Source organism: Falco peregrinus, chromosome 5 (genome assembly GCF_023634155.1).
Source record: "Falco peregrinus isolate bFalPer1 chromosome 5, bFalPer1.pri, whole genome shotgun sequence".
Taxonomy (NCBI): domain Eukaryota; kingdom Metazoa; phylum Chordata; class Aves; order Falconiformes; family Falconidae; genus Falco; species Falco peregrinus.
In genome coordinates, this window is record NC_073725.1 from 65085373 (window position 1) to 65098037 (window position 12665).

Sequence of the window (12665 nt, forward strand, 5' to 3'; positions counted from 1 at the left end):
AGAAACAAGTAGCCAGGTAAGGGAACGCATAGCGCCGATAAGTAACTTTGTTAATCAAGAAAGCCGCGTAGAAAGAAGCCCCCTAATTTTGGAATAGAAATTGTTGCTATGTCAAGGTAAACCAATAAGTTCCTATTGTTTTAACGGTGTGCCTTAAATATCAACCAATCAGTGTTTTTTACGCTTAAGATTTAACCAATCAGTGTGCAATATGTAGAAGGTAGAAACGTATATATGTGTAAGAAAATCACTAATAAACGGACAACTTGCTTGCATCAAGCTGCATCCCGTCTCTTCATTTGCCGCACCAAGCCTGCTAGGAGTGCAGGGGAGTTGCGCTCTGTGCTACGAGGAACACCTGAGGCCTCTGGACAGAAAGCCGGACTTGTTTGGGGAGGGAGCATGCTCCAGCATCATCCGCAGAGCCATAAGAACTCCTTTCACTGCATGATCAAGAGGAAGCAAAGGGCATGCCCATGTTTCCAGAGATCCCAGTTCAGCTGGAGGCATGCCCTGCAGTCCTGGGTAGGAACAGAGCTGGGAGCTGCAGCACCATGGCTTGCCGGGGCCCAAGCACAGAGCAAGAGGAGGACGGTCCTGGCAGCTTCAGAGGCAGGCCCTTCTGCAGCTCCCGCAGGGGGGGCATGCCTAGGTGGGCAGCAGCTGAGGGCATGCATGCTCAAGCACCTCCAAGTCCTTCCTGCCTCTGGGAGGTGGAGAGGTGGCCAGTGGTTGGCAGGCCTGGTCCTCTTGCAAGGTGGGGACGCTGGGGCTGAGCAGGCACGTCGGCTGACACCGCAGGCCATCCACATGCCTGAGAGGCTCTCTCTCCCCTCTTGCTTGTCACCTCGTCCAGCTTCAGGTTCACTAGTGAGCTGTGCACGCGCACAGGGCTCCCAGCAGCAGCTGGCCCGAGACACTGGGGCTTTCCAAGTGCTGGCTGCCTGTGGCCTGTCTTGCCGTCGGCCTTTGCTAGCAGCCAGGCCTGGGGACCCACCGTGTGGCAGGAGCAGAATGGGACCACACAGGAAGGGCTTTGGGGTGGCTCTCCAAAAGAAGCCAGTGGGTACTGTGGTGATTAGGCGCAGGGCTCAGGCAAGCAAGGCAGCCAGCACTTTGCTTCTGTGTGACCGGCTCCTTGATCCCCCCTTCTCTCCATTTGCCGTGCTTATACGTGCCCCTCATCTTCCCTGAGTCCTGCCTCTCTCAGCCCTGCTCTCCTCCCAGACACGGGGCCAACCCCAGTTATTTTTTCCCCCCTTTGCTCCCAGGTTTGCCCCATCTGTCAACACACGTGGTCTTTGGGTGTTGTTAGCTAGGTCACCTTGGACTTGTGTGCCATTACTGACGGGCTTGCCTGGGAACTGCTGTCCCTGCCAGAGTCCTCTCCACCAAATGACCCCAATCTCTTCCTTCAAGCGTCTGTGAAGTGTGGCCACCTCTGACGGCATTCTCCGCTAGCCACCTGCCAAAACCGGTGCTGAAAGAGCAGGGTTTCCCCAGCAGACAAGTTGTCTTCTCCAAGGCCGCCTTCTGCCTGCTCTCAGCAGACACGTGGGAACCGGCTGCCGGTCCCTTTTCAAAACACAAAGCAGCCTTGAGCCCGCTTGCTTGGAGGCCAGTTCTGGGGCCTAGGAAGCCCTGCTGCGCCTCAAGGGCCTTGAGAGCAGCTCTTCCACTTTCAGACAGAGCCTGTGTGGTCCTCCTCCTCGGGACCCGATTGCTCCCTCCGCTGTGCGCCTTATGCCTCACCACAGAAGCCAGGATGGCAGCAGGGAGCTGCCGCACCTTTCACAAGCTTGGAGGCTGCCAACCTTCAAGCCATTGCCCTCGACCCTCCAGGGACCTAGCCCTGCTGTGCAAATGCAATGCATGTGCCTGGCTCCTGCTTCTCTCCCGCACTCCAGCAGGAGGGTGAGCAAGGCTCCTTCAAGCAGCGGCAGAAGACAGACTGACGAGGTGAGACTGATGCAAGCTCTTGCAAAGCTGTGAACAATGGCACGTTGGGCTGAGAGCAGGAGCATCCTTCTCTCTCTGGAGCTTCACGTTGATTGCCCTTGCCACAAGTGCCATGGTCAGTGGGTGCCCAGAACAGCAATCCAACTCACAGACAGCAAGGACACGACACCTGCCAGAGCACATTGCTGTGGCTGACATGGCCAGTGAGGAGTGTGCTGCACCTGCATTTCACTGTGCTTTGCGCAGGAAGGTTGATGTTGCTGGGCTGTGCTTGGCTTATTTGGATTGCCGAGCACTGCTTGGCTGCCACGGCCATCAACACATTGGCTCTTCAACACCCAAGCACGCGCATGCTGCTGTAGTCATTGTGTTCTTTGTTGTGTGTCTGTTTATTGGGAAGGAGCCGGTGGCACAGGGCTGCAGAGAGCAGGGCGGCAGGGAACTCCCCAAAGAGGCTGCGAGGCCACGCTGGGTGTTGCCCTGTGAGCTGTTAGCAGGCAGAGCTGGGAGCCAGGCGCTGCTGCCTGCCACGGGGCCTGCCCACCCTGATCGTGCAAGCAGGGCATTGCGTGGGGCTCTGTCAGGGGTGTGCGATCCCAGCTTCCGCCTCCAGTCCTGCTTGGAACCCCTCCTGTTGCCACCCATCCCTCCCCCACTGCCACCACGCCCAGCACCTGGAACCAGGCACTCTGTGACATCAGCCCCGTGTCCAAGGGTACCCCAGGAACAGGAATCCTGCGGGCACTCTGTCGGTGGCCGTAGTGGTGGCGACAAGCCTTCGTTCTTGCAGCTGCCACATGTTGCTGGTAGTGATGGATGTTCTCCTCCTCCTCGTTGTCCTGCTGGCCATGTGCTGTCCTGTGCATGGCACATGGGATAGCTGTGGGTAAGTGGCCCAAGGCTCTGGGAGGGACATTGGGCAACCCTTGTGAGCTTCTCTGGAGGGGTCCTGCTTGTCCCCCATGGCCACCCCAGTGGCTCTTGAAGGCCATCTGGGAGGCCCAGCTCCTTGCCATCACCCAGGCTGCCGGCACAACTCGTCTACGGGCTGAAGCAGAAAGCAGGGAAAGGGGAGCGGGCACACACCCCACGGGTTTCCTCGGCCCTTCTGGCCATGCCTTGAGGGGAGGGAAGACAGCTGGCCTTTAGCCGGAATGGCACAAGCTTCCATGGAGCTAACCAGAATGGAGTTTCTGGTTACAGAGGCACCTGCGGCCTTCGGCCTGCGGCTTTTCACTACGGCATGTCGCGCGTTGTGGGTGGCACAGATGCCCAGCCAGGGGCCTGGCCCTGGATCGTCAGCATCGAGGCTCCCTTGGAAGGAGGCACGGCGCACATCTGCGGGGGCTCCCTCATCAGCCCACAGTGGGTCCTCACGTCAGCCCACTGCTTCATCGAGGCCAGGTAAGGAGGACCAGGGATCGGGGCTAGCCCCACACTCTAGCAGGTGCCCTGAGCACAGCAGCACGTGCTGCAGCATGTCCTGTTGCCCTGCAGTACGCCCAGTGCCTGGGCACTCCGCAGCCACCTGAGAGGCTGCTCAGGAGAAGGCTGGGCTCATGCCACTGCTTCCCAGCAGCCTCCAGCTCGACACTGCTTGAGCCCAAGGAGCACGTGCTCTGTCGCACCCTCCCAAGCACTGCTTTCCTCTCTGCCTCGCCAAGCAGAAGGCAGGGCGACTGCTGTGCTGCTGCAGCATGTGGCTCTGCTCACTCTGAGCCCTCTCTCCATCTGCCTTCCAGGAACATCACCATGTGGCAGGTGGTGGTAGGTGCCACCCGGCTGACCCAGCTGGGACCTGAGGCCCAGGTGCGCAACATCAAGCAGCTGCTGGTTCACCAGCACTTCAGTAATATCACACGGAGGAACGACATTGCCTTGCTGGAACTGGAGCAGCCTGTCCAGTGCAACAGCTACGTACAGCTTGCCTGCGTGCCCGATGCCTCGCTGAGAGTCTCGGAGCTGACAGAGTGCTACGTCAGTGGCTGGGGTGCCAGGACTGCAAGAGGTGAGCTCCCAAAATGTAGTCACGTTGCGAGCGCAAGCTCGGCCAGCTTGGGGAGGCAGGTTGCTCTTCCTGACAGCAGAGGCGAAAGCCAGAATCAGGCTGTGGGGACGTATGCCTCTTAGAGAGGGGGGCGTGAGCCACTGACCCAGAGCAAGGCAGAAAGGAAGGAGCGGTCCAGCGCCTCCCCACATGCAAAGCCAAGCCCCGGGATAGGGCTTCAGTCACGCAGGGAAGGAGAACTGGCAATGAGCTGCTGGGAGTTCATTCCTTTCTGTGCTCTTCACAGCTGGAGGATCGGCGTATGTGCTGCAGGAGGCCCAGGTGCACCTCATTGATGCCGGGGTCTGTAACAGCAGCGGCTGGTACAGAGGGGCCATCCACACCCACAACATCTGTGCTGGCTATCCGCAGGGTGGCATCGACACCTGCCAGGTAGGAGCGTGCTACAAGCCAAGCCCCGGCAGCACGGGCAGCCCCGCCACAACCGCCCAAACCTGCACCGTCACGGGCTTTTCCTGGCCACTCACACTCCCATTGCTGTGTCCCCACTGCTGAGGGCCTAAACCCATTTCCCCATGGGTAGGGCCTTTGCCCAGGGCCTGCCTGCCTTGTCCCAGAGGCCTGGCACTTTGTTCACAATGCCCACCCAGTGCCCTTGGCAGCCCAGAGCTTCACCATCCCAAGCCAGACACAGCCTCCTGACACACCTGCAGCACCAACGTGCCGCAGGAAGAGCGAGCCCTGCCTTACAGGCCCACCGCCCCCTCCCAGGAAAGCTTCTCCAGAGCTTGGCTGGCCACTAAATACAGCTCTGGAAGTGCCATGAGAGGGAAGGAGCCAGCCACTGGGCTGACGGTGGCCACCCAACAACCCCTTCATCCTCTCTCCTCTGCTGCAGGGGGACAGCGGTGGGCCTCTTGTGTGCCAAGACAAGAGCGCTGACTACTTCTGGCTTGTTGGCCTGACCAGCTGGGGGATGGGCTGTGCGAGAGCAAAGAAGCCCGGAGTCTACACCTCCACCCAGCACTTCTACAACTGGATCCTGGAACAGATGGGCCTGCACACAGCAGTAGCGACTACGGCAAGGCCGCAGCCAGCCTTCACCTCCACCCCCGTTCACAGGCCAACACCAACAGAAGCAGGAAGGTTTATACCCTGCCCACTTCCAGTGCAGAAGCTGTGGGATTTCCTTTCTTGGCTGCAGAAGTTGGTGCAGTTCCTAATAGGAGAAAAAGTTTGATCACCGGGACGGAGAGGATCCAGGGCTGGCTGCAGCGCACCACCACCATTTCCCGCTGGGGCAATGCCTGCTGATGCAAAGGCAGCCTCAGTGTCAAAGGCCTGCTCTGTCCTGCCCGCGCTCCTCTCAACGGAAGAGCTCAGCTGGCTGAGTCCCTGCAATAAAGTGTTTCAGTTCTGTGGCTAACCAGGCGCCAGTCCTCTTCAGTCTCGTGTGCAAGGCCAGGACTTCCACGCCCGGCACCTGCCGGAGGAAGCAGGCTGCAGGCAGACAAGTCAGGCACAAAGGGTCACAGCAAAGGGCTGAAGCTCTGCCTGCTCAGCAAGAAGGATGAGGGTGCAGTGGAACAAGGGAAGGCAGGTCATTGCGGGGCTCAGGGCCTTGGGGATGGCAGCTGGAAGCACAGACTGCCTTAGGCCCGCTCCTGGTGGGATCCCTGTGTGCGTCTGTATGAGGCGCAAGCGAACTTGAACGTGGACTCTCAGGGCCCAGGAAACACAGACCTAGAAAGACCCACGGCTTGCACCAGGCACTGGTGAGGGAGCCTTGGCCTTGAGCCCGCATATGACATTTCTAGACTATTATCTGAGGCATCTACGAACAAGCTGTGCTTATGAATCCAGGGAGTGAGGCTGTGTTTCTGTTTCAGTAGCCTCATCCTCTGGTCTCATGGTTTAATGCCGGCCGGCAACCAAGCACCACGCAGCCGCCTGCTCACTCCCCCTCATCCGGAGGGCTGGGGAGGAGAATCAGAAAGGAATGTAAAACTTGAGGGTTGAGATAAGAACAATTTAATAATTTAAACAGAATAAAGAGGTAAGAACATCAGTAATAACAATAATAATAGTAACAATTAGGATGGAAAGGTGGGGGAAAAGGGTAAAATCCAAAGGAAAAGGGAAAAGGGGAGAAAACCCCCAAGTGATGCACAGTACAACTGCTCACCACCTGCTGACTGATGCGCAGCCAGTCTCTGAGCAACGATCCCTCCCCAGCTAACCCTCCTACTTTCTATACCAAGCATGACGTCCCATGGTATGGAATACCTCTTTGGCTGGTTCAGGGCAGCTGACCTGGCTGTGTCCCTTCCCAGTCTCTTGTGCTCGCCCAGCACTCTGGCTGGCAAGGCCCAAGAATCCAAAAAGTCCTTGACTTTAGTATAAACATTACCCAGCAACAACTAAGAACATCAGTGTGGCTATCAACATTGTTCTCACATCACAGGCAAAACACAGCACTGTACTAGCCACTAAGAAGAAAATTAACTCTATCCCAGCTGAAACCAGGACATGTGGAAACCCAGGAGATGCCTGGACTGCATTCACATGGATGTAAGCAGTGGCTACATCTGCAGGGATACTTGTCAAGGTATTGCTTTGTCTGTGTCAATCTGTTTTGCCCTTCACATTCATTGTGGCACTCTCTCTGTGTGTATGTGCATGTCTGGTTCTTTGGAATGCAGCTGCACGCACGTGGGAAGATCCATTTAGGCTGGCATAGGAGCAGCCCCCCAGGTGCCCACCTCATTCAGATCAACCAGACCTGAAAGGAGAAATCCCACAGTATTCAGAAGCCTGCTGGCTCTGGCTGCTCCGTAACGGAGTGGGCAAGGAAACCCAAAGCAACTCTGCAGCAGAGATCACGGGGTGGGCAGGGAGGCAGCACTGGCTCTGTCATATAAACTCCCAAATCAGGGGCCTGTGAGTGAGTGCTAAACGCTCATTTTGTGTTGAACTGCATGTGTAAGACTTGTGTGCACAAAGGTGAGGTCAAGCTGACCCCCTGTAAAGTTGTCAAAATTGATGACTGAAGAGATTCCTAATTAAGGGATTCAGCCTTGGGAAGGACGGGAGAGAACGAAGAGATGGTGAAAAGAGTGGCTCACGTCACTAGTGACATCGCAATGGCACCACGAAGCCCCGCTGGCTGTGGGCATACTCCCTGGATACCGACCGGCCCCAGCCCGCAGCGGGAGGTTGGCCATCCCACAGCAGCACTGGCCCTGCATCACCACCACCATGTGCCAGCGGGTCTGCTGGGCACTGCCCCCATGCAGGAGACAGAACAGGAGCCCCCGGACCAGCTGCCAGCGCTGATGGTGCAGTGGCACAGGGGCAGAGGTGCTTCTGGCGTTGACAGTGGCGTTGGTAATGGCACTGGTGCCGGCTGGCCCCATGGCCGAGGGCTGGGAGCAGTGATGGCTGCAGCCGCTCAGCGCTGGTGAGGTGGAGATGTGCTGACACATAGAGATGGGCTGAAGCAGTTGCCACCCTTTGGCCCAAAGGCACTTGCATGCTTCCACTCAATTGCCTGCCTGTGTGTGTGTGTGTTCTACCCGTTCTTTAAAAAATTGGCCAGAAAGAAAGGAAAGCATTTATGCATGCTCGACACAAAGTAAAGTTTGGCCTTGTGGCCCCTCTTGAGGCCAACCAACCGGCAGACGTCCCCTAAGGATTCTCACAGGAGTCAAAGGCTTCACCATCCCCTCTCTGGAGGAAGAGGAAGTGCATGTTGCTGAAGCGACCACAGAGCATCTGCTCTGCTTTTCAGTGGATGAGCAGGTCAGCGGCAGCATGAGAAATGTCTGACATGTGCCAGATCACTCCGAGTTTGCAGGCTCTGGCCAGCAAGTGAAAACCAATAGCCCAGGAAGGGAGAACTTGGCTGTGCAGGGTGGGGTGACAGCACAAGTGGAAAGAAACGCCAAAAGACAGAAGCAAGAGGCTTCTGGTGGCCAGAAGATTAAAGAAAAAAAGGACAGAAAGGTGAAGAACGAGGACGAAAGATAAGCAAGCCCTCAGCAGCATCAGGAGAAATATTTCCTAACTCCTTGCTGGCTGTTTCAGGTGCATGGCTGTCGCATGCTGGTCTGTGACCAGAGCATGGTTCTCTCTGTATTCTCGGGAACAGAATTAAGACTCAAAACGGAGTCAAGAGCCAAGGAACTTTATTTGCCCAACAAGAAATCTGCGAATGCCAAGGGAGAGAGAGAGCGAGATACAGAGAGAAAAAGGAGGGAAAAAAGACGGGAAGAAAGAAAGAATTCACAGCAATAGCTACACCCCAGTGCTGTGGTGTCCCAACAGTCCGATTCGTTTCCAAGTCTGGTGCGGGAATGTTCCGTCCGATGTTAGTTGCTTCCAGCTTTTATACAGTTGTTTCAAGCTGTTCTGCTTAGCCACACCTTCCACCCAGCAATGGTGTACGTGCCCAGCATGGTCCTCAGGGGCCTCCAAGCACCTTTAGCCCCCTGACCCCAAGGTCTGGGTGCATGCACAGGGTTTGGTTAAGTTTTGCAAGATCAGCTTCCCCTCATTGCTCCATGGCATCAATCGGTCTCCTCCTTTAACAATGTATAGATAAATCTCTGTGGTGGCAGTGGTGTTATCTTCCTGCCTTAACAACGTATAGGTAGATCATTCACTGTGGTGATGGCATGAGTTTCCTGCCATAGCAATGTTGAGACAACACATCTGCTGTGGCGATGGTGGGTCTCACCGGCGCAGTCTCTTACACCACCCTGTGGCTCAACATCGCTAACTTATGAATTGTTCTCTGAGGTGGCAGGAACGATAGAGTAGAGAAAGGAGGAAGGAATAGAGACATGGTCCCTGGTTTCAGGAGGAGAAGAAGAAGAAGAAGAAGAAGAAGAAGTAAAGGTTTACAAGGATAATTACAAGATAATGTGCATTCACAAGGGCAAGTAGAAGTATCATAATAAAAATCAAAGCAATAGTTAGCACAACAAAGGTGGCAAAATAAATTGGTACAAGAACATACAGGTATTCCATTATTTCCTGCAAATTTGACGACACAAAGCGAAGCAATTGCAGTCCTCGTGGTTAAAGCAGTCTGCTGCCCTGCTTTGCTAAAGTCGCGGTCAGGATACGCAGTAGGAAAATAGATTTCCACGCCCCCTTAGCTTAATGCGCATGTACCGTCTGGGTCTAGAAACTTCGGTCGCCAATTTAGGTAAAAGAAAATAAGCAATAACACTATACAATCTGTATTACTGATGGTGTAGTTTGGTGCACAGCACAAATTTGTTTAACACCGTTGAACAGTGTTAATATGGTATAAACTCTGAGTTTATAAGTTGAGAGTATAAACAGAGTGTAAACAGCGTTAAACACAGACAGTAGTTATAAAATGCATCTTAGCTACAACATGTTGAATCAATTGTATAAAACATGGAATGATACAGGGTAAAAACATCAGCATGGCAAGACCACATAAATAAAATAGGGTTCGCTTAACCCATGGACCACCAGGGAGCCAGGAAAACATGTCAATGTCCCAGCCTTTCCATGTCTGGACAGGAACATGGGCCAGCTTTCATATTCCTGCAGTAACCTGTTCAACATTTTTGCCGCTATCATCAATTTTTAAGCAGCAATTCGAATCATTTAGTTTACCACAAACACCTCCTTCTTTGGCTAGCAGGTAATCAAGAACCGTGCGATGCTGCATATGTTCGCATTTGTGTAGCCTGATCTGCCAATAGGCCAAGGGCATGTGCTGTCTCATTAGTAATGATCTGCAGCACAACTTGCAATGGAATAATGTGATTTAGATTATAGATAGGTTCTCGAGCACCGCTGAGCCACTCATTGGGGTTCCATGTGGCAGGTCCACAGTGTTTTATCATACATTGAGGGGTCCACTTCTCTTGGCCCCAAGTTTGATTACTACCACCTGTTACAGAAGTGTCAATGGACCGCCGATGTCGATTAAGGTCATCGTATCTCCTAACTCCCAAACTGTCTCCATTTTCCTCTGGTAGCAGGCAATAGAAGGGGCGCATATAACCCACAGAACATGTTCCACTCCAATTATTTGGCAATTTTCAATAGGCATGATGACCACAAATCCAATAACGACCTTTCAGGGTCAGAGTTCCATTTATAAATGGTCCATCCCCTTTGCGCCTTACATTGGAATTGTTGCGACGGAGGGAAGACACAGTCACTCAATATGAGTGATCAGCAGACTTCGTTTATTGTACCTTACAGTCACCTTTTATGCCTTGTTATAATTAGCTCATACATATTACAAAAGTTAAGCTCATTATTGGTTAGTTGCCTAAATACCAAGCCCGCCGCTAGTTTCTCTTCTGTAGTTATCTGTTCCCACCTGCAACATTCTTTTCCCACCGAAATCTTCCTGTTACTGTGTAACAAGGACAGCCAAAGACAGTGTATTTTGCTTTACTTCAGATAAGCTGAGAGCGACGTGCATTTTTGTCCAGCCAGCTGGACTATGTCTATGTGACCCTTTTCAGCTAGCCAGTTATCCACAATTCCCTCGTTTTTATTTTGGGCGACATAGGCTTGGTTGACCATTTTCAATAACAGCGTTTTAACACAGGAAAATACACAGCCAACTTATAAAATCTCAGTTCAGAAGTATAATTCCTGAAATACTTGAAAAATAAAGTTAGCTTGAAACTTTAATTTAGATGCTCTTTCTGTTCCAGTGATATAAAAAGTTTAAAAAAATTCAAAGGTAATTTTAAAGTTCTGAACATGGACTAATGCAAGCTCAAAACCCAAAAAGAAACCAAACTGATGTTTGACTAGGAATATTTGCAAATATTTTAGTGGAAAATCCCTGACCATTAACAATTTTCTGTCCAAATAACAACTGCCCTTATGCAACCAACCAGTCCATACATTTTCTGAAGAATACCTCATTGATATCAGAGAATTAACAAAGGGAAAAAATTAGTTCTAAGCTATATACATTCATAAGGGGATTTTTCAATAGTTACATACAGATTTACACACTAAGCCATGATGGCTTGTAGGTGATACACACAAGAAGAGTACGTTGCTTATCTGTCTGAATGTCTATGCTAAATTTGACAACTATGCCACAAGCCAAGCCTACATGGGTGCTGTGTGTTATGCACGTACCTTAACAAACAGAAGTATAATAGACAAATTCCCGAGATCTAGTCCCTCAACCTAATTATATTATTTTGTAGCCAATTAAGGAAAATAACACAAATGTGCATATCTACATGTGCACACACCTTTTAGTTCAGAACCAATCCGTGATAAAAGGCCTTAGCCTTATGGCATCATCGAATCTTAACGAGTACAGTGATTAAAAATGCAGTCTTACTGTAAGTGCGATTTATGCTGACATTCCCTCAAATGCTACACGTGAGTATTTCTCACTCAACTGCCTCAAGTTAAAATAGTAGTATTTGCTAATATGTATTAAAAAAATCATTAATTCTCTACAATAGCAGTCGACTTCCATAACACTATGTAAGCAAAAGAGGCTTAAGATGGGTTTTCTGAATACTAACAATTTATTTTAGACTGTCTAAACTCAGGTCTTGAAAGATTTCACTCTGCCAGACATAGAAACACTGTTGCACTCCAGTTGTGATATCCCTTTTCCCAAGTTGTCACATGCACATCTCGCTCAAGCAACATTATTGTTAAAGTTTCTCTCTGCTACATAAAAGCATGTTGCACTTGTAGATATAAAAGACAGCACCCTTACTTAGATTATTACCTTATTACCTCATAACTCTTAGTATACCTTGTATCTCTGATTTCATCACTTCAAAAATTCACCAGAAGCAGATAAAACCACAGCCTCAGACTAAACTACACCTTAACTGCTGATTCAAATAAAGGCATTCTCTTCAGATATGCCTAATGCTCACAAATAATTTTGGCTGGTTTTGATCAAAAAACTATTATTACAATAATGATCAAAAATAATAATCCTGTTTGCAAAATGCCTTTAAGTCAGCCTCCTAGTCCCAACCAATTTCCACATTCAGAATACAGCATAAATACAGAATACAGAATAAATTATCTCCATCAAGGCAAAAAGGCTTCTCGTTAAACACAGAGATGTTTGCTAGTTCAAGGCAGAAACCCATTTCTTGTAGGGGACATCTGAAGCACTTTTTTTGGTGGGTTTGTACTCAATTCCGTATTTTTCCTTGAGAAGCTTAAGCTGTTCCTCTTGTTTCAGGAGTGTTTCCAACTCTGATTTGTCGAATAGGTCCGTATTTCCCAAAGATATCATACATTTCCTCCGCTGTGATTTCATACGGCAGGTTCCGAATATAAAGGATCCGATTGACCTCTGGGGGCAGCCAGATGTCAGCTCGCTTGGCCGCTTGCATCGCCATGGCGCCGATCGGAGGGGGGGGGGGTGTGGGGGGGTGCCGCCTCGGAGAGAAACCGCGGCCGGGAAGGGGCCTGCCGGGCTGCGCGCCGCTGCTCGCCGCTGCCGCAGGGGTCCCGGATGCTATCCCATACGCTAATAACCTGAGTAATTCCTTGTTACAATCTATGTCCTGAACGCTCCGCTTTTCTAAAAAGCATTTGAGCGAATCGTACGTCGCTTGTCCCTCCATACCTTCGTCAGCGCTGTTGCAGCTTTGCGAGACTTCGGCGACGCGTGGCCGGCGGGACCCTCTGTAGGTGC

General features: G+C 51.6%; 1 protein-coding gene across 1 annotated transcript; it reads left to right on the plus strand.

Moving 5' to 3' along the window:
* The first annotated feature begins 2690 nt into the window (after nucleotides 1-2690).
* Nucleotides 2691-5207, plus strand: LOC129784528 (acrosin-like). Its single transcript, XM_055805167.1, has 4 exons — nucleotides 2691-3363; nucleotides 3702-3985; nucleotides 4260-4399; nucleotides 4866-5207. Exons 1-4 carry the CDS (start codon nucleotides 3203-3205, stop codon nucleotides 5205-5207), a joined length of 927 nt encoding a protein of 308 aa, XP_055661142.1. The 5' UTR covers nucleotides 2691-3202.
* The last annotated feature ends 7458 nt before the right edge of the window (nucleotides 5208-12665 follow it).